The 23,344-nt window shown below is 39.2% G+C and overlaps 1 protein-coding gene across 1 annotated transcript in view; it reads right to left on the reverse strand.

Annotated features, from left to right (window-relative positions):
- GULP1 (GULP, engulfment adaptor PTB domain containing 1) overlaps positions 1–5,634 on the reverse strand; it is a gene marked incomplete at its 3' end in the record, with an annotated part of 27,050 nt that extends 21,416 nt beyond the window's left edge. The window contains exons 1-2 of the mRNA XM_010185882.1: positions 5,607–5,634; positions 3,221–3,282 (exon numbers count right to left, since the gene is read on the reverse strand). Coding sequence (XP_010184184.1) covers positions 3,221–3,282; positions 5,607–5,634 — 90 coding nt within the window. The remainder of the gene's footprint in view (positions 1–3,220; positions 3,283–5,606) is intronic.
- Between the last annotated feature and the right edge of the window lie 17,710 nt (positions 5,635–23,344).

The following is a 23,344-nucleotide window of genomic DNA, read 5'->3' on the forward strand; positions in this document are numbered from 1 at the left end:
CAAACATCACTTCTTTATGGAAATAGTAAAGTTAGACTAAGCCCTCAAATTTATTGAAATGCTATTTTCACCAAGTCCTAGTTATTTTCAAATACTTTAATGTAAAAAAGTTGACATCTTGTTTGCCTTTTTTTTTCATAAACCAGATGCCAATATGGTGATTTAATTTACATTAACTATAAGACAACTTCAACAATTCCTATATTCCACTCAAATGTAGTGAGGTAGTACAAACAGCTCTACATCTACAGACCCTCTTGCAAAGATGTCCAATGGGCCGTTAGAAACTTAAGAACCGAGACCACCTTTGCTCCAATTCCCACTCGATGTCCACAGCTGCCAGCTAGCAACACTGGCAAGTCTAGAGGAAGTTCCCTGCACTGCAGGAAAACAATGTGATCATTGTTACTGCTTGTATAAACCTACATAGTCTACCCAAATCGAGGTTACAGTTCATTTTCTTTAGCATTTCATAAAGGACAGACCCTTACCCCTCACAAACACCCAACCCAGTACAAAGCTACAATGAGAGGAACAGCAAGATCAAAAGCCCAAGCGCTCACAGCTCTTAAGAGTTAGCACTGTAACAACCTGCACAAGACGTGCAAAACCGCTGTCCTAGGTTTTGGCTCTATTTTGTCCTGCTGTATGAAGCTGCTGCTCTTCATAATCCCACTGTTCTTTTAATTGTAGCATGTACTGGTCTGCTCTGTATTAGCATTTTGCAGGCTATCTGGCTTTTTTCACAAAATATAGCAAGTTAAAGCTTCAACTTAGTATTCTTAAGCTCCATCTGTCCAGATACTCAGTCTATCAAACAAAAACTCCCCCAGAACAATGAAAACTGAACAGAAATGACAAAACACTCCTATGAAGAAACAAGCCAAGCTGTCAAGTATTTGATAACAAAATCAATCTTAGTTCATAGAACTGGCAAAAGCATTCCACTTTACCAGTAAGACAAATCTTTCTAAAATTTGGAGCACTTTTATTAACTCAGAGCTTCTTTAAGGGAGTGAGGCAGCTTAATTAGGGGTGCACCTCTAAGCCACATAAATAAACAGGCCATGATGTCATTCAGAAACAGCCTGTTCCTTCAGGAAGATATTTCCCAGATGATGTCATTGTTAGGCAGGAATCTGAGCGCAGGCTTCATGTTCTTTCTTTCAAAACAACACGTACAAGAACAGCCAAGAGTGTCCATGTGCCGGTTCAGTGTGGAATTGCGCAATTCATTCAGCTTGCAATAGCTTCTCCAGACTGAAGGTGGGACACAGAACCATTAGAACCTTCCTCTGTTCAATGTAAACCACCTTTACAAGTTGTGGAAGACACTGTGATGGATTTATTTATATACAGTATATATAATAAAAAAGACACATGGGAAAGTATTGAAGTTATTCTTTTGTACTGGAAAATATCTATAGTATCTTATAAAAGCAGATACAATTTCACAGACATTTTCGATGTCATGAATAAAGTTTATTTTGCTCCAAACTAATTTCTACCTCCTTTGTCCTTGACTAACATGATAATGCTGAACTCTTTTGCCATGGCAGCATACAATGACATTACAGACACAGAAACAGGAATTCTTAACTTTGCTAGGATAGTTTTCTATAAGGTAACAGTCAACTCATGAGCTGCACTTAATCAAGAAGCTTTCTTTAATTCTTAAAGATGTCTTAGGAATCAAGCAAGCAAACAAAACCCCATCTTTTCCAGCACTCTTAGTAAACTCTCCTTCTTCTGATCATCTTGGAAGACTGGTGTCAGAGAAATGATTCTTATATCTAATAAAGAAGAGGAAACACTGTTCTTCAACTACGGTAATTAGTATTCAAGAAGCTTCGAAGCAGAATACAGCTCACTTGCCCATGGAAAAAGAACTTTTTTTTCTTTTTTTTATCATGGTATCGCTTGACATCAAATTGATTTGATTTTCTGAACATGCCATTCTTCACTGACATAATTACCTTTTAAAATAAACCAGATAAAGTGTTATCTCTTCCACCCAACAAATATAAAAGTTATATGAATATAATGTTATAGGATTGGAAGTGGAACACCACAAACATTTGGAAAAGAAAAGAAAAAATCAGTGAGGTTTTTTTTTTCAGTACTCACTTTATGAATGCTTCCTGAGTTTTTAATCATTATTTCACAATCTAGTTACAAGAGATGAAATCAGTGGGATATTTTAAAAATCAAAACATTACAAAATCCAAATGAGGTACTAATAGATACACACTTTCCTCTTAAAAAGAGCAATACTGCAAAACTTAATGAAAATGGTACTTGAGAACTGAAGTAGAAACATCCTGGGGATCTAATAATGTTGTTATGTCTGTATATGCCAGCGAGCCTCATAAAAGCTGCACAAAATTTATGCCAGTTCTCAATAAAAAAGGGGATGTGGAAATCCCATACCCTTGACACTCCAGTTACAGAGCAGAACATTTTTTCACTTGCTTTGGAATAATGCATCGAGTATCTGACAGCTCTAAATAATAATTTTCTACTGTGTTCCACATGAAAAAATGGGTAACTTTTTTTTTAACCACGCAGGCTGCAGCACATTGCAGCTCCCTGCGAGTATTCTGCCAGACCTTAGCAGCAACAGCAGGGAGGTCAAGGATGTCCTGCGAGGACAGAACTCACATTAAACAGGAGCAGAAGCAGAACAGATGCCATTAGATCAATTGAAATACTACTGTAGAACTGCATTGTAACTGGTATAAGAAAGCATGAGTAAGACTCCGGTTTTCACTGTGCAAAAACTCCATTATTATTCTACAATATTTCCGGAGTATTGGACATTGCAATATATTCAGCAGATAGGATCATTACTCATTGCCTTTGCCATTGTTCAGAAGAAGTTTGTGCTATTAATTTTTATAATACTGTAAGCATGCAGCCTGATGTTAAACTCCTTGGCACTCAACATTTCCATCCACTTAGCATCCATTAAAACGAAACACAGCATCAAGCAGAAAAGGAACAGTGGTTTGCTTTCTAGAAAACCATCAAAACATTCAGAACAAGAATCAATTGGCCATTATTTAAGAAACAGAAATTTTTCATATGCAAAACAGACATTTAGTAAGTTTTTCCTCACTATTTTATTTGGCTAATTCATGTCTCTGCAGTTTTCAAATTAAAACATAGAATGTGCTGTGCTCTAAGGGTAAGAGGACAAAATAACTTCGTATGTTCTTACCTTTGCATTGTAGGGAATAAAATGCTTTGATAAGGCTTCAGGAGTGTGCATCCATGTTTTGTCTACAGAAAAGCAAATACATGAAAATATAGCATTTACAAAGGTCTCTTACAGAAGAATTACATTCATAACTCTAAGATATTTAAGAGAGACTGAATTTGTCAAGATGAAAACGTTTCAAGATTAACAGACTTTGATCTGCAATACAGACTTTTCACAACATGACATTTCAAGCTGAGCATGTTACCAAACTTGAAAAGAAAATTCCTCCTTTTTTTAAAGGAAAAGTTAAGAGGCGTCTTTAGAAACCATGATCCAAACCTGGATCACATACAAAAGCATCCCTGATACTGGGATAGATGCATGAATGTTTTCTCAAGCTTTGTCATAAAGCAGCAAGAATATACATAATGTTCTTCTACAATTTGTTTTTATGAGAGAAGGAATGAGATCTTTAAAAAAAGAGATCTATAAAAACTAATTCAATAGAGTAAACTGCACTCATTGATCAATGAATGAAGAACAGAATAGATGTTTTTGTACAGTTGGTATAGTCATACATTTCTGCAACAGGATCTTCTCTATAACACATGCAATTGGTAGTCAAATCAACTTGCACTGAAGTCAAGAGACAGTATCTGTTCAAAGTAAAATAGCCTAAGCCAGCACGGGTTCATGAAAGGCAGGTCCTGCCTGATGAACCTGATCTCCTTCTATGACCAGGAGACCCACCTAGTGGATGAAGCAAAGGCTGTGGACGTTGTCTACCTGGACTTTAGTAAGGCCTTTGACACCGTCTCCCACAGCATCCTCCTGGAGAAGCTGGCTGGGCATGGCTTGGACAAGTTTACTCTTCTCTGGAATAAAAACTGGCTGGATGGCCGAGCAGAGTTGTGGTGAATGGAACTAAATCTAGCTGGTGGCTGGTCATAAGCAGTGTTCCCCAGGGCTCAGTTCTGGGGCCAGTTCTGTTTAACATCTCTCTCAGCGGATTGAGTGCTCCCTCAGAAAGTTTGCAGACAATACCAAACTGGGTGGGAGTGTTGATCTGCTCGAGGGTAGGATGTCTCTGCAGAGGGACTTGGATAGGCTGGTTGATGGGCTGAGGCCAATTGGATCAGCTTCAACAAGGCCAAGTGCCAGGTCCTGCACTTGGGTCACAACAACCCCATGCAGCGCTACAGGCTTGGGGAAGAGTGGCTGGAGCTGCCAGGCAGAAAAGGACCTGGGGGTGTTGGTTGACAGCCGACTGAAGTTCAAGTATAATAAGAGTTTCCTAAAATAGCTTCTCCAAGGATAAGAACTCAGTGAATATATATAATAAATACAGAAGTCTCTAAGTCTTCAGAAGTTCTAAAGCTCTCCAGCACATCCTTTGGTGTGTGCAGTAAAGAAAAGTGTGTGTATTTGTCCCAGTTTGAGCTAAATAGAACTAATTTTCTATTTAGTGTTTTTATTTTTCAGCTCAGTCTCTTCTATGTGACTATACTTTCCGAAACTAACTGCACGTTTTTCCAGACGGTGTTCACTTCTACAAGTGATAGTGCTTGTATGCTATGTAAACATGGCAAGGCTACCGTCACACCATGGGTGCCGTATATGCACCTGCAGGGAGGAGCGGACAGGACAGATGACCCAAAGCTGACCAATGAGGTATTCCATCCCACACATGTCATACTCAGTATAAAGCTGAGGGATCACAAGGGTCCCATCCTTTCTCTTCTCTTCCCCCTGTATTTCTGTGATGGCCTAAGTCCAAGCAGAACTCTGCTGGTTCGTCTGCGTCCGATCCTGATCCACATGTTCCTAAATCCAGCCCCTGCATCCCACTGCTGCTGGGTCCAGTCTGGGACTTTTCCACTGCCCTGCTCTGCAGAGCCTCTGGTGATGTAAACATCACTGGGGGGGATGGGGGGAGGATTTTATTTTGGTGTTATATTTTTTCCTATTTACACAATTATCATGTTTAGTATTACTGTTTCATTAAATCTGTTAGTTTCCTTTTCCAACCCATAAAGCCCCTCTCCCTTATTCTCCTTCTCTTCCCCTCCTGGCGTGGGGAGGGGTGTAATAGAGAGCATCTGTCCAGCACTTAGTGGCCAGCCCAGCCCTAAACCTTGGCAGTATTTAAATATATACATGCACACACACATCCCTCTCAATAAAGAAAACATTATGAGATATAACATGAGCCTCCTGATCCAAAAAGCTCCAGAACTATCAATCGAGATTGCTTTACTCGGCACATCTTATAGAAGGCTGCCCATCTCTACCTAGTTAATTAGGTGCCATTATTCTTAAGTACTTCCTTGTATAATTCTTGATATTCTAAAGAAATTATACAGGGTATTTATGTTTCCCATGGAACATAAGCTAAATTACTTACCCTTCTTCCTGCTAAAAGCACGGTTCATGTTGAAAAGTCTATCCAGCCAATGATATCTCTGGGTTTCGTTCCTCCCACTACTTTAACCTGCAGAACGAGACACACAAGAAAACAGAAAAGTTTATTTAAAGTTAGCTTATTATCTTCATATTAAATACAATGCAAATTATTTTAAGATTTCTGAAATAATTCTGAGAAATAAAAGGAAGCTGTACTTTGCTGAGGAAGAAATTGCAGAACTGAGAAGATTCATGTTCAAATGCCCATTGGTACTTAATGCAGAAAGATGTTTTAAAGCTTTCTGTGAAGTTGTTCTCACTGACATTTCAGAGACGCAAAGTAGACTGTATTATACTTATACACGAAGACAAATACTACGCACATATAAATTGGAAAGCAAGCTGTAAAATGAATGCTGGCTGTAAGACTCCATAAAAACCACCAAGTTCACACTTGCACTGTCCTGTTTTGTGTCCTTTAGGCTGTCAAATTATTTCAAGCTATGCTTTCATCTTCATGTGCGCTTGATATTGCGGTGGAGGGGGGGAGGAGATAAGAAAAAAAATCACAGTACAGAGACTCCTCTTCACACAGGAATTCAGTACTGAAAAAACTGCCTTCTATCAGCACAACTACCTCCTCGCTCCAATTAGATTAGACTGTACAGTAATTACAGCATTTTTTTCACTTAAAATCACTGATACACTCTTAAATTCTTAATTTTTGATTCACAATATTATTTTAGAATTTTATTCTTTACCAACACTTTGCAACTAAAAAAAATAAATCAAACACATCCAACACTGTTCAAAGCCATCCCATTTTGTAGCACAGTTCCTTTTCCAACCACATGCAAAGATATTCCCACCACTCCCTTCCATTCTGTTCAGCTCCTCCAGCCAAAAGCTGCACCAGTGCCCTTTCTTTCTCTGCTCTCAAAGCCATCCAGTCAAAGAGAAAAAAAAGCAGGCAGGGTAAGGGGACTTAAAAAAAGAAAAATAATTGGAAAAAAATAATCTAAGCACTTGGTATCAGATGACCTTTGAAATCAATTAGAACATTACCTTTGCTTTGAATAAAAACTAAACTAAAGCCAGAGTATCAAATGCCAGCATCTAGATGACTGACAAACTCATTTAGGACACTTCATGCAGTTCATGAACACTGTGGCACTTGTCCTTCTTTTTCAAATAACTAAGTTCAGTAACTAACCAATTACATCCCAATTTCCACAGAGATAGATGATATTTTTCAGATTAGAACATGTGTAATATTACAGCTAAAAATATCTCAATTTCATTTTCAAATAATCATTGCTGTAGTTGGACTTCTTTTCCATACAATCCTGTGGGAATGAAGGAATAATTCCTGTTTACCTAAACTACAGTGCCGTACCATGGATGCGCCAAACACGTGCCTTATAAAGTACACATACCACATCACTTTTGTTTTACAGGTATTACCGAGTATTTAAGAATGGAAGATGCAGTGACATGCATTTGAACGTCTGCAAACACTCAAATCCCACCTGGCCCTGTGTGATCTTCTCTGGGTGATCCTGCTTCAGCAGAGGGGTTGGACTGGATGCTCTCCAGAGGTCCCTTCCAACCCCTACCATTTTGTGATTATTAATTCCAGTACCTAACAGCTCACCTGCGAGGGAACTTCACCAAAATCTGCCACCACAGGAGTTCTCCTTGCAGAGAAGGCACAGAATAGCACTTAGACCAGTGCAGATGATGACAATCAATTCAGTTTAAATGAAGTAACAAGCAGTGAAGGAGAACATTAGAAATGCAGCTTTTCAAACAACTGCGTCTAGCTTTGAGGTTCACTTTCTCAGTGAACACAGGCAGCTTCACACGCACTTAGGATACATAAGCAACAGCAGAACTTTGTTCAGGGTGTCCACCTCCTTCACCAGCTATGGCAGTCAGCGAAGAAAGCAGCTTTCAGTAAAAATACAGAGCATGCTTTCCCTCGGCTATACCTCTGGCAGTTCAGCACCAGACCAAACACTTCAGTTCTCCTCTACAGTGGAGGAGATAATAGAATAGCCTGTAAGACTTATAAGGAACAACACCATTTAAATGAAATTTATTGCTACAAACACCTGCAGGAAAAATCTCTTAAAAACAGCACAGCTCTATGGGCTTCTCCTCCACAGCATCTTGTTTTTGTTGGGGTTTTTTTGCTTGTTTGTTTGTTTTGGGGTTTTTGTTTGGTTTTTTTTGTTCGGTTTTGGTTTTGGTTGAGGTTTTTTGTGTTTTGTGTGTGTGTGTGTGGTTTGTTTATTTTTTATTGTGTATTCCTGTACTCCTCCAATAGACTAAGTAACATATTTGAGATGGCTTACCAAGTGGAGGATCTCCTGAAGACTATGCAATGCACATCATTAGGCTGTTGGCCGACAACATTTCAAGAGATCACCATTGAAGCTTTTTTCTTTTGAGGCTTTTTTCTTTTCTTCTTGTGTTTTAAACAAATATTTTAATTTTTATACCCGATGTAAGCATTTATTTAACTATAAAATGCTTCCATGTATTTATCCAGCAAATGTGCTAAGATGCAGTCAAGTTCTTAATTGTTATATTTTTATGTACAAAACTGGGAAACATATGTAGGGTTTTCCTCCTCATCAACAAGAATATATATTAGCTACACTAATAAAAGCCAAAATTTATTGACTACTTACATAAAAATGGGCAGTATTTTGCCAGAAGTGTGTTCATAATTTCCATTCCAACAAAACATCAGTAGAAGTCAATACAGAAATGGCTTAGGCAGCAACCAGTAGCAAACATTTAATCAGCATACTTACAATTACCACAGAAAATGTTATTAAACAGTGAAAGAAACACAATTAGCTGTATGTAATGTCTTTTAAAATTCCCTCAAACTCTAATATGAAAAACTTAATCAACCTCTCAGATGCAGAAAAAAGCAGATAGTTAAATACCCCACATTATTTAAATACCCCATAATGCAACCTAGAAGCAGGTTAAAGAAAGGATAATTGCCTATAAAGAAGAGTTTAATTAGAAATGTGGCGGAATCTTCACCACCTGCAAACTCTCAAAAGTTTAATGGCCCTCTAAGAAGGAGTGACTCTCTCCCAGGTGGCAGGAGGAAGCCTGTAATAGGGGAAAGGAAAAAAAAACACAACCAACCACGCCACCAAAACCGCGTTGAAGTTTTCTCCTACAGAGTGCCAACAAAAGGTAAGGGCTGACAATAAGCACTATAAAGTGGAAGAAGAACAGGAAAATCTCTGCCAACTTCTACACTGGCTGGTACTGTGGTTCTGAAGTGGAGACCACAGAATTAATGCACGCAGGAAGTCTTTCAGTAAATAATGATCTTTTCTTGGGCGAAGTGACAGAGGGTCTGCACCAACATAGTCAGGAAAGACAAGTCTAATTCACCTATCCTCCATCTGCCACCGCAATACAGCATTCTGAGACACCAGCTCAGCTTGACAAAACTATCTAGAAGTTAACGTCAAGACAAACTCTCTGTATCTTATAAAAATAATTTCAAGTAACTAAATGTAGCTCAGCACCAAACTTACAGGAACCACAAAACATCAGTAAAAGTGAAAGTCAATGCTCATTAGCTTGCTCTAACCACAAAGACATTTTTATTATGCTCATTTATTTGAATAGGTCTTTAAAACATAAATTCAAATACCGACCCTGGGCAAACAGGTATTATGGCAACTTTGATGAAACAAAGCTTTCCCAATGAAATGTTAAGTGGCAATTCTGCATTTAGTACAAGTACTTTCTTAATCTTCCTTGAGATTTTAACTTCACATGCCTATTGAAAAAAAAGAACACAAGGGGCATGATGGGTCCCACCGGCCCCTCCTGCAGGTCTCTAAATCAGAGTACTTAACATAAACACTAATTTATGACTCTTGGCCAAGTATCTCAGATTTCACTTTAAGGTATTAGGCCAACTGCTGCTTAAATTATATGTAAACTGGCTGAATCATGACCCTCCACGGGAAAAGTCTGCCTTATAGATCTTGTCCCTAGGGAGCCGAAAGTTGTAATGACAACTTACCAGCGAGCTAATCAAGAATCAGAAAATGAAGCTAAAATTAACTAAAGCAGAGGCACTGAAAGAAAAAAATTAAAATAAAATCAATAGTGTTATCCAGCTGAACCAGGTCATGCATGCTAGAACCTTCCAGCATTCCCTACTGCAGTGCATTACTGCGGCAGTAAAAATAACCTCTAATCCTCTGCAAAATAACACAGGGAAGTGGAAACGTTTAACTTCACTACAATCAAATTAGAACACATTGACAGTCCTAGAGTTTTTAGATCCTGTCAGCGGTCAACACCTGATTTTGAAAATGTAAGTAGTTAATCCTGGCCTGATTAAACATTTCCTCACATGGCTGCTTATATATAAATGATTGTTTACATCAACAATTACAGCCCATGCCAGCCACGGCAGAATTAACAAGGGCAGAGGACATCAACCCAGAATGTATCGCACCCAGCAGGCAGCAAAAAGCAGTCTCTACAGCAAGAAACACCAGTGATGCCTTGAGCACACACTGCAAATGCATCTCTGTGACCAGGAAGTTTTGTGTAAGGATAGGACAGTAACTTGCCACAGTAAAATCATGAGTCAAACATTTAAGAAAAGCTATTAAATATTTAATGGGAAGCCTCATGAAACATTACTAACAAATGGAGACAAAAATACTAAAAAAATCCAACAAACCAAAAACCAAACAAACCCCAAAAAACCACTGTAGTTGTACTACGAGAAATTTCAGTCTGTACTCCCAACATTATTTGTTGCCACAGTAAGAAAACAAGACGGCGCTTATAAACATTGTTTACAGACAGATACCAAGCTGGGAAAGGAGCTAAAGGAGACAGGAAATTTGGAAAACAGATACGAACGAGTTAAATTTCAGTGCTCGAAAAGGGAAAAAAAAAATCTATAGTAGATGACTAAATTGATTCCTCTACAAAGCCTTGGGAAACATTCCTTCTACATTTCAAAAAGGACAACCTTGTCATTAGTATGTTAAGTAAACCAAGCTGACAGCTGAGTGAGGAATACCAGAAAGATTTCCAGTTTGCTAATCTGTGGTTAGGTTCAATCAGCTATCACATTAATTATTCACTCCTGTAAAAGCTGTGTTTTTCAGGCTTTACTGGAGTCCAAATTGCAGTACACAAAACTATTTCAAAATAAGCCTCATCACATGTCCTAACTTCTCTTTTAAATGGGATTTCAAAACACCTGCACATCCAAGGCAATTGTATGTTCAACCTCACAGCCCTGCTCAGACTTAGAAACAGATTTCCAGTTTGAGATAGTGAGGCGTGTCACATAGATTAAGCCTGAACTTTTCAGCAAGCACCAAACTTTGTTCTCAGACGTACAACAGTTTCATCATTTAAAACCTACGAAAATCCAGAGAACCAACCGAGACCTGCAACAGAGGCCCTGCTCGTCAGTCCTGGAGTCACGCATGCACACAGTCACATCACTGCATTTAAGCATCTGGATACACTGGTTTCTCAATGCAGATTCTCAGTACCTAGCAGTCCTACCAAAAACACACTGAAAGTTAGAATTCAAACCTTTCTCAATAAACCTGCAATCTACCTGTTTCCAGACGACTCATGGAAGCGCATACTCTGGTACACCATCCAGAGCTGCATAAAACAGAATAACTTGAGCATCATAGCCCTTGAAAACATGATTCATAATCTCATCTTTCCACAAATGGGTATAGAAAGAAAATAGAACTGTTCAGTCTGGAAAATAAAATTGCCAACACAAATATTGTAGCCTGAGTAACTTTCTAAACAGCCAAATTACTTCCCAATAATAAAATACAGTTGCTCTGTACCTATACAGAAAGTAGTGAGCAAATGCATTGAACATCAAAATATAATTCGTGTTTTCCATCCTGGGTTTATTTAGGAAGACAACCTAAAAAATACTAAGTTTCCCAAATACTAAATAAAAACAGATTAAGAGCTCCAGACCGTAAAGTACTCGATCCCAACTGACTGATACTCTTTTAATATATTGTAGATCGCAGGCACAGACTGATATACAGTCATATTTGGAGCAACTGAAAGTAACATTGCTTCATATGAGAAAATGCTCTCAGTACAGAAATTATCCAAAAGATAAAAAGTTGTATCTTGTGTATATTAGATGCAATTACTTTAATTGCTGCTGTTATCAAAAGTAATGAATAAAAGTGATCTCAACATTTATTAACTCAGTAACATTCAGAATTGTTTATCAAATATACTTTAATCATTAAAGCTAGAGAGGTCCCTACACTGACGCTCAACCGGTTGCTAAAGACTGGCAGGGTTCAGAGATGAGCCTGTCATCTGCACATGAATATGTATCTAGTGTCCATCTGATTAGTAAAAATTGTGATTACAACTAAAATATAGAGTCCTTCTTTAAATAGCGCTCTAAGGAAGTGATTTCAGCCCACATATACTGACCCTCCAGATATTCCACAACACAGAGCTTCTAACAAGACTTCAAACAAGTATTATCGAATCGGGATGGACAAGCTGAGACACTAACAGTTGCCAACATGAAAGACTAACATTAGTGAATCTGTCTGAAGCCGCAAATAAGACATTACTTTGGAAATTATAATAGCGTTTCTCTACAGTCATCATGGCTTTTAAAGATCCTCACTGTCACTCTACAACAAAAGTGTAAAAACTAGAAGTTGCACAGCACAACGCATTGAGCACTGGAGTTGCAACATCTTAAGCATCTATGGAAACTTCCTTGGCATTATCTCAAATTGCCCAGGTCACAGACATTTTCTTGTAAGAAGAATCCTGATTTTCATGAGAATTCACAAGGTGAATAACAGGTGACATGACAATGCCACTACGTAGACACCTACAAAACTAAGAAACATCTTAACATTTACTTATAGGATGTAATGGGGCAGAGGTTGCGTACAGTATGCCAACTGGAACTTCCATCTTCAAGTATGTTTTAAATGTAAATAAGTAGACTGTATCCAGGAAGAGGTGATGGGGGCAGTACCAAAAACAAGACTGCTGAACTGCAAACCTACATTTGATTATCAATCACTAAAACAGACTACATGGAAATAATTTGTTTCACTGCGTATTTTAATCTAAAAATAGAGATATTGTATACATAGTTACACAGTGGAAAAACCTCTTTAGCAAGAAGTAAAACAGTTATCCTTTTTAAAGTTTCTTAGATGGGTTTCTCAACCATATGAGCAGATAAAGATATCAAGCTTTTTATAAATGTAGGTTAAGTTCAATTTTCATCTGATTTTTTAAAAGCTCTCATGGGTTTTTATTTGCTAAACACATTTCACTACAAAAGCCTGTTTAGCTATAATCAGTAACCTAAAGCCAGATACACCCCATCATTGTTTTGCAAATCACATTACATAAAGCAAGGATAAGCCTAAGTCATAGTGAAAAAAAACATATGAGATTGATGAAACACTTAGATAAGAAGCTTGAAATGATCCCTGAACCAAAGCTATTAATAGGATTAAATTTAAAAATCTCTGACAAGTTTCAAGCAAAATAAATTTGAGGTGCTACCTACAAGAAACACAATACTCCACATAACACTCTTTCAACATTGTATATGTCCAATATGGTCAATCTAAACGCAGATATTCAGCAGCACAGAGACTAAAAGACAGCTTTACTAGATGCCATACATGACTCTTCCCCAGGGTCTCACCAAATGGCTCCCATGAAATAAGAGGCCTCCTGTAGGATTTCCTTGGATTTTAAAGGCTGTTTTCAGATTCCCCTTACCCTAGATAAAATGCTTCCCTCTCCGTCTTCAACTCCATTACAGCAACACCCTCTAAGAAATCAGCAAGGGTCCCTTCTTCCACCACCACAGCTGCATTTCGCATAGATATTCTCTGCAATTTTAAGCAAGCTCACTCACACTGACATGACGTGCATCATTCCCAGGCAGGCACAGACAATGCACTTTATCTGACTCTGATTCCCAATGGCTATCTTACATCTCCCACTAAAACACAGTATTCGGCTTCGTCATAATTTGGACGCAGTCACCCCTGCAATGGATCAAGAGGCCAAGGCCATTTTGTAACAGTGAAGCCTCTGGTCAAGTAAACTTCAGAGTCTCACAGTAGATTTTCCACTTATTTTATGTACTTCACTGGCTACTGTGTTAAGTCAAACTACCCTCAGTAGGGAAGAGGCCAATCCAGCAGAGAAAGAACTGCAAAAACTACAAGAGTTGATATCAAGACATTAATAATGCCAATATGGGGTGCTAAGTAAAGGAAAGATACCCTACCCTCATTGCATCTGATTATTTTCTATAATAAAACATTAACTGCAGCTCTTAAAAGTCACATAGAGGACACATAGCTCCATACCCAAACCCCTTATTCCCAAGACAACAGTGAAGCATATTTATCACTTCCTACAAAACTCCTACCAGGTCCTAACCCTAAGCAAGACTGTTGGGTGGACAAAGAAAAGACTCTTTGATTTCCCACAGTAGGGTGGAATGAGACATGAAAATGTCTTGCCAGCTCATATCAAAGACTCTGCAGGTTATCCCAAAGTGAGAGATGTCCTGGATGTCATCTGAAATCATTAAAAGAAACGTGGCAAATACTTCAGGTCCTCTGACAGGTAGCTGGGGTGCTGGGGGAAGTTGATGGAAGCCTTTCCCCCTAGGCAAGTATAATTTAGATCAGACTCGTAACACACTGAAGCCCAATAAACTACTTTTTCTTATTAACTAACAAAATTATTATTGTTGCTATTATTAATTATTATTATCTAACAACATTATTAACAAAACGTTAAGTTATTAAGATCTACATGTTGATAATCACTACCAAGTTATCTTTATTTGAAAAGTACTTTTCATTTGTTACATCTGTAAAATGAAATTATCACAACTTTACCAATTAACGGCCAGGTGTCAAAATGAGTTTTCTCTAACCAGACGTGTCAACAGACCAGAATCTCAAGGACACCCTTATGGATCAAATCTATACCACGACCACAAAAATCACACTAAAGCAGAATGTCCTTTGTGGGTGAAAACATAAATAAAACTATGAACAACAGATTCACTGCAAGAAACTTCAACTTTGTGATCATACAACACAAAACAGCAGGCAGATGCCAGAACTGCCACTGCGAAAATTCAGCTCAGAAGTGACAACGGTTAAAACAGGCAGTGATCTGCATTGCACTGGAAGAGCTGGAATTACAGCACAAAAGAATCTGCATCGTAAGCAGAATGCAGGCATTCTTCCTGTATACATGAAGTTGTCTCTTTCAGTACAACCATTCCGAGCAAGATTTGTAAGACCAAGGGATCTTTTGTTAGTTCCCTTAGCATATTGCCTCTATCCAATCCCCTCTCCCTTGCACGTATCAGCTGTGAAAGGTGCGCCAACAGCACACACTTCCTAAACAAGTATTCTGGCCTCTTTCTGGACACCTGCCAGCAGCACAGTGTCTGACCTCAGCATTTGCTATCGATACTCTTCAAACCTTTCTTTTTTGTAAGGTATTTGCTATCTAAGACTTGTAGATATCCCTGCTTACATACCAAACAACTTCCGAAACTATGCCACAAGACCATTTCCCTCCTCCCTCATTTTTGCAAAAATTTCCCTGTGCAAACCAGAAAATTTATGCTTTGCCCTTTTTCCTGGAGCGCATATACTCCATCCATCTACAGTGATATAGTTTTTGAGGCTTCATTTGTAGGATAACTGAATTTACTGAAAAGAGCAGGCCAAATTGTAAATCTTGGATATAATTCTAATATTCCAAAACCCAAGCAAGGTACAGCCTTCTTGAGCTTATACAAACAAATCCTCTGAATTCAGAGAGGTCTAGTTCAAACTTATATTTACATATAATATGAGAGACTTATAGGTATCAAAGTGATACCCATTTATCTCAAAAAACCACATCCACAAAGTTCAGGAGCCAGTTCTAGAAGATGTTGTGTTCTCCTACAAAGACATGGTGTATTTCTTACAAAATCAATCACAATTTTTCATTTTTTAAGGTGCACAGAACTGCAAAAAAATATGACTGCTCTGATTTTTAATTAAAAGCTGTACAGCCACTACAATATCTCTGTTCTCTCACAACTGTTACTCGATTTCCTATCCAAAGGAATTACATTCTATTTACATTATTGTGCTCAATTTTCTTTTGATAAGCGACACACCTTTTAACCACGCATGTATCAGTGAGACTTTGGAGCCTCTTTCCCTGCCCCACATCAATGATTTCACAGAAACATGGCTTTAGATAAGAACATTAAGCAATATTTTTCAAAGTGAGCTCTAAAGAACATACAGCTAGGACCATCTATTAACCAACTAATTCAACTGCTATGCTGAAATACTGAACAGATGTCCACTGATCAGGTAGTTGGATCCTGAGAAATCACCAAAATATACTCAAAATCCCTTGAGCAGAGCAGTCAATTTAAATCCACACGCCGAAATAAAAAACTCAGTAGTGCTGTTTGGCAACCGTATTGGTATCTCTATAGTAACAAGTTCCCCCTGTGTATTCAATACCTAAGCACACAGAGTTTCTAACTTGGACACTGATAAAAGCTTGTGTTTTTTGCATACTCCAAACTTTCAAGCATTCAAGAAGTGTCTGAGTAAACCTATGGGAGTAAAATATCCGCAAAGTTCCCTTAAGCACAAAAGAAACCATCTGCAATCCGAGTTGTCCTTGACTTACAGATCACTAAGAAAGCAGTGCTGTGTGTAACTTTATTTTTACACTCTTCTCCAACAAGTGATAAGGAAGCAACCTCGTATGCAAACAGAAAAGTGCAAAGACGGGGTATTAAATCTGATTCCACACAGCCATTCTCAAGTTTCTTCTAACTCCTGCCATAGATATAGTCCACAGCAACTACAGCCTCTGTTATCCACGTCTCCCACTGCTTGCATGATGGCCTCCTAGGACTCCCACCTGGCATGAGCTAGGATTGAAGTTGTCAGTGAATCTGTCCTACAACAAGCTGCCAAAAACAATCCAGGCATTTTCAAAACTGAAAAGACAGCTTTTACCAAAATATCTATGGTAATAAATCAGCTGAGAAAAGAAAACAGAGCGAGACTGATCCAACAAAGGACAGAGCCCTTTTCCTACACACTCGTTCCCTGCCAAGGAATCCTGCTTCTGGGCTCAGTTTGAGCCAAGTCAGTACGTTTGTGAGCCTGCAATCCAGCCCAGTCACTTCTAGTCCTCACGGAGTACTTGCCACAGTCTGGGGCCTCGCTAGCGCTCTGTGTTCCTTGCTGCAGCTTCTGCCACCTCATCTCAGCCGAGATTTTCTGCAGCACTTGCCAGGTGTCACGCTGTCTCTGGAAACACCTCTCCCATAAGCAGACTCATTTGCCCCAAAGAAAGAAACTGCCTCCCTTCTTCCAGTTGGTACCTCTGAGCAACACACTCTGAAAAAGGAACGCAAGCACCCAACAGAATGTAAATTGAAAGTCTTTCAAGGACAATCCCGTATTGTCACAGGATCATTCTACCTCAAGGAAAGGCAACAACCCAAAAGGCAACCGATCACAGCTACAATGCCCACCTTGCCAGTTCTGCTAAAAGCCAAACCATGTTAATTTAAACGACACTGCTTCAGAACCTTTTAGATCAAAGTTTTACGACAACAAAATATACACCGTGGGGAATGAAACAGACCCACCGCACAAAAAGTGTTAATGTGTTCCAACTCCTGGATTTCCTGGGAGCACAGGAAGTTGTGGAGTTCTGAAGAAAATTACAAAAGCAAGAAACACAAATCAAAGAGAAGATACCCATCAAAGACATTCGCCAAGATGGCAGAAACCTCTACAGTGCCAACAGGTAAGCAGTTTCAGAAGTGTTTTGGGAGATTATATATGAACTCTAAGATCACATCATATTCTAGCAAAAAAAAAAAATTCCACTATGCAAAGGAGATTGCTCCATAACCAGCAGCCAACAACACGGAGAGCAAAGCTAGGAAGCAAGAGCATTCCTAAATTTAAGGACCAAAACTTCCTGTTGTACCTGCCACAGGGCATTACATTTCATCTAGTAAAGATTTCAACCTCCAAAAACCAAAAGCGAAAACTTCCATTTCAAATTAAATTTCGAAAGACAGCTACGGTGCTGTTCACAAACAGCAGTTTGTTCACAAGATTAATCATCTTCACTGTCAAAAACATACGCCTCATCTCCAAAGTGAGTTACCCAGCATCTGGTTTAGTGATTGATTGCCGTTATGCGTCTCTCTCCAAATGAACACATACATTACTACCTGCTGTTTTCCAATATAGCAAAGGCATTTCTCATTTGTTTCTGATAAGCCTTAAGTCTCTAATTGCCAATCTTTTACTCATTTTATGGATCTTTCCTGCAGTCACCCAGTTTCTCAACAACTTTGTCTGCAAGCAGACATGGCTGGTCACAGCTGTATTTTAGAATTAAACTTCATTAAAATATAGACAAAGCAGAAATCACTTACTCCATCACTGATGTTTTACCTCATTCTGTCTGCCAGTGCTGTATCGTTCACCATCAAATATGGAAGAACCACAATGCACATGCAACTCAGAGTCAAGTGTCGCAGGAGGCAGCCTCCTTCGAGAAGCATTATTTCAAGCATCAGTGATTGGTAAGGCCTCTGAACTGTAATTCAGATAAACACTAACACAGCTAGACAGATCAGAGTATCTCACAGCTACCTACATGGGCCTGAAGAAGTTACCAGTAGCATCTGTAGGACACTAAACAAATTTTAAAAAGCTCACACAAACATAGTTTAAGAAGTAGCTGGCCCAGCTGAGACTTCTGGAGCAGGAACATATCTTCTGAATGTCAGCACAGTCAGGGCTACCATCTGCTGTAGCTCACCTGTTTCATTTAACACCTCCTACATAAGGCTGACAGAAACAGAAACAAGCAGCGCATTGAACGAACTCCAATTCCCTGGCTTCCAATGTTGTCGAGTATGCCGTAAAATACATGTCAGAAACAAAGTGGCTGCACATACCAGAAAATTACCATCAAGAAAATCTGCCCTTCCATTATACCATAAAACCACCACCACTTCTCTGCTTAACAAACAAGAGAAACTTTGGAATATATACTTCACAATTATTTTTTTTTTTGCAGAACACAAATATCAGCATGAAACACAGCCCACCTAGGAGATTTCAAATAAGAATTTCCTCAGTGAAGCAGCCGCCAGTCTTTATTTCACCTTGACTACACTAGACCCTAATAAACTTCATTCAAGCAAATCACAGAAGCTGCATGTATCTTCTACAGAAATGGAAACAAACACACTGCGACTGAAAACTCCAGGATGCTGCTTACTTTTAACAGTAGAGGGATACTGCTAATGCTAGAGAGGTCTCAAAGTTCACTAAGCCTTCATAGCTGTAGCAGTGCTCCGTTGCTTCACCTCTCCTCCCACTACTCCCTGATCTTTTCCAGAACAAGTCTTGTAAGAGATGAAAGCTCCTGAATTTGGAAGCAAGATGTTTCTTAGACTATAAAAATCTCAGAAGAGTTATTCCATGGTTGTTATCAAAGACTTAGTGTATATGAAGGGGAATAAAAACTGATGACTGTCCTGGTTTGAGCTAAATAGAACTAATTTTCTATTTAGTGATTTTACTTTCCAGCTCAGTCTCCTCTAAGTGGCTGAACTTGCTGAAACCAGCAGCATGGTTGTTATTTTTTCCCCAGAAAATGTGTACTGATAACGTTCAAGGCCAAGTGTCTCACCATGAGTGCTATGTCTGAGTCTACAGGGGGAAAGCAGACCCAAGACTGACGAGGTATTCCATCCCACACACGCCATACTCAGTATAAAGCCAAGGGATCACGAGGGTCAAGCCCTTCCATCTTGGACCCTTCCATCCGTCTCGATCCTGCAACGGCCACAGTCCGAGCAGAACCCTGCTGGTTCATCTGCCTCTGATCCTGATCCCTGTGTCCTGCATCAGCTCCCACTGCTGCTGGGTCCACACTGGGACTTTTCCACTGCTCCCAGAGCCTCTGGTGCCATCATCGTCACTGGGGGAGGATTTCATATTGGCTTTGTATATATATTTATACATACCTGTATGTATTCCATTATTTTCCTATTTACATTATTATCCTGTAGTATCAGTATTATTGTTTCATTCAATCTGTTAGTTTTATTTTCCAACCCATAAAGTCTCTCTCCCTTATTCCCTTTTCTCTTCTGGGGAGGGGAGAGGGGTTAATAGAGAGCGACTGGCCAGGATTTAGTGGCCAAACCCACCCCACAACCCAAACAAACAAAAGCCCTAAACCACAACAGATGAGTCAAAATAACAGCTGATACAGAGAGCTTCTAAATAACTGCTTCACACAGAGCTGTTATACTTTGTATTAATGTCCAATAGATTTTAAGCTCCAATTTAACCCCAGGCATTTTAATCTTCTGCCTAAACCTTTAACCTTTAAAGAAATTCCAAAAAATATGTCAACTGGAAAAGCAACCTATTGTTTTTATTCTTCTTTCCGTTAGCAACCCTGGAATTTCATGTTTCATAATTCATGGAGTTATTCTATTATGCTGAGTATACAGCCTTCAGAAAGAGAGGAACTGTTTTACAAGCATCCTCTGAACTGCAATTAATAGCTAAATTTCCAAAAACAGCACCCAAGGGTTTCTAAGAACTCTGCACATTGGGCAAGCCCTGTTTGGACATACAAGTCCCTGACAATCCACGTCTACAAAATTCAGGTAATAACCATAGAATCATAAAATACCAGGTTGGAAGGGACCACAGGGATCATCCAGTCCAACCTTTCAGGGTAAAAGTACAGTTTAAATGAGATGGGTCAGCACCCTGTCAAGCTGACTCTTAAAACTGACCAATGTAGGGGAATTCACCACTTCCCCTGGGAGATTGTTCCAATGTCTGATTGATCTCATGGTAAAAAATTTCTTTTGGAGTTCAGTGGGAATCTCTCCAGAAGCAACTTGTGTCCATTGCCCCTTGTGTTTTCCATGTGACTCCATGTGAAAAGGGAGTCTCCATCTTCTTGGTAGCCACCCTTTCTGTACTGGTACATGGTGATAAAGTACTCTTTAATTTACAATTCTGTCTTCTTTTTACAAAAATAAAAGGCAAAACCTAACCTTTAATTTCCATGAAGGCTGAGCATCTCCAGCAGTGAAACAAAACAATTTTAACTGTGAAAGGGAAGATGTCTGGGAGACTCAAGTTCCAAATTTAAGTGACCTTATCTAGTGAAGATAGAGTAACAGTTATTTAGTAATTACTTTGACAAGAGATTAGTAAAATAAATAGATTTTTTCCAAGTTCCTGCTATTACTCCTACTACATGAGGAGAAATCTATGATTAACAGCAGAAATACAGCACTAAGTCGTGTCTCTTCTCATTGTGGCCAACAACCAGACAATATTTCAGTATACACAAAAATATAAAGTAGATACCAAGTAAGCATGGTTATTTGGAAATCAAATATAATTTTCTAACTTATTCTGATTCTTCTTTATACACTTGGAAATAAAACAAAATATGCTTTCTTCCCTCACTTTCTGTCCTTACCAAAATGGTTTCAGACATCACTGAGGTCCGGTGATCAAGAACCATGTTGTATAGTACTAGTAGTCTGTAACCTTGTCTTGCAAAAGTCTGCACCTTTGCTGCCTGGGATACATTTGTCCCATAAAGTATTTGAAGCCATCCACCACTCTTTTACTGTAGGCCAGTCCAGTAAATCTGGCCATGAGGGTCTGTCCAGATCTTTACCAAGCTCTCCTTAACTCAAGGGTATATCTCACCCATTGGCTTTCTCACCATGCTCTCTGCCAGGCTGAACGCTGCACGCAGTCCTTCTATTATGAAGTCCAGCTGATTTAGAATTAGCACCCCTTATTTCAGGTGGTTGAAAACACCAGTCAAAGAAAACCCATCCACAGTTGGCAGCTTATGTAGATAATCTGTGGGAATCATTATTAATTTCAGGCTCCTTTTGCCAAAATCATGTGTACCTCCTCAGCTCTTTAATATATTTTTAGCCACTACAGAGCACTTTATTAACAGCAATGAAAGGAAGAACTAGCAGACAGTCTAACATCTGAAAAATTACTTGTCATTTATATCTACCTACATCTATAACACCTTCAGGTAACTGTAGAAACCATAGTACAAATGACACCGAGGTTAAAAAATTAATACAATATCAAACATGTTCTTAGCATTCAACAGCAACAAAATCCCAAAGAAACGCAAACAAACAAACAAAACCCCCAAAAACCAGGAACAGTAGTCTTCCAGAAGTAGTAAAAATATTAAAATTACTACATATTACATTCCACAAAAAAAAAACAAAACCACACACACACCAAAAATTACACAACCCACAAACATTCCCAGAAACTAAAATCAAATTGCTTGCCACTCGTCAGGCATAACCTGCCAAGCTAGTAGCTTGCACTTCGAAGGCTTGCTTTTGTTCAATGGCTGACCTGCACACTGCAGTCTTAGCATGAGAAATGGCTTTCAGGATCAGCTGCTTTCTAAGTGCCATCCATCATCAGAAGAAACAGATTATTCCCTTTACAGTCAGTACTTTGCCAAATTCCTGTGGCCCTGTTCCATCAGTCACACCCATGTCACCCTGGGGAAAAGCAAACCCTAGCTCTGTGTATCACTCTTTCTGAACCGCGGAATGAAAAGCAATTACCTTTTGATGCCATTTATAAGGAAGCTGAGGTGGAGAGACAGCTCTATCACTTACCAGCCTTGTGCTCGCTGCACCAGTCAGTAGTTCACAGCTGGCAGATGAAGGCACAACGTGAACTTAAACCAAGAAGAAAGTTGAGCTGGGAATGTACCATGTTTTGCATAACACAGAACCATAAACAAAACAACTTGCAGCAGGCTGCGCTTTGGGAGTCCTTCTAAAAATACACCCATACTTGTCACTGATACAAAACACCATAAGGGTTGCTATTACTTGCCGTCCCAGAACTCAGTCTTACAAGATGGTCTAATAAGGCTGTTGCTTTCCAATAAGGCTTCCTCCCCACAGGTTGTTTATACTTGAGAATTAAAAGTAAGATTCCCTGTTGAAATCAAAACATCCGCTCTTTCATTCACAGAACAATGAACAAATTGTGGAGAAGAGTTATTGGCAACTAGAGAACAAAACCGATATATCTTCAAATGTGGCCTTTGTCTACCCACTAAAGCCCTGCAGACGCTGTGAAAGGGTCTGTCAGTTAAACCTTCACCCACAGTGTCCTGCAAGCAGAGTTCATAGTGCTGTAGGGCTCTGCTACAAAAGAAACCACAAACACAGCAGGATTCGGCACCTACCAATCAACAGGCATCAAAGCCTAGATGCATCCTAAGGATGCTAATTCCTTCACCGCCTTCCTCCCCAAGGAAAAGGGAAAATAAGAGAGAGGGGTCACAGGATTATCAGCACATTGTTCAAATCTAGCCCAGAAAGAGAGAGATGTTTGGAAGTGCCTTTACTGCCTTCTAAGTAGACATGTAAGAAGTGAAGGAGAAAGATTACAGTCACCGCTTCTGTGTGTGTTTGAGGCTTGTGTGCAAAACAGCGCAGTCACTTTCTGATAAGAAACATGGCCATCTGGGCTCGGTTCTTCT

The sequence above is a fragment of the Mesitornis unicolor genome, unplaced genomic scaffold, assembly GCF_000695765.1.
Source record: "Mesitornis unicolor isolate BGI_N332 unplaced genomic scaffold, ASM69576v1 scaffold10406, whole genome shotgun sequence".
NCBI lineage: Eukaryota > Metazoa > Chordata > Aves > Mesitornithiformes > Mesitornithidae > Mesitornis > Mesitornis unicolor.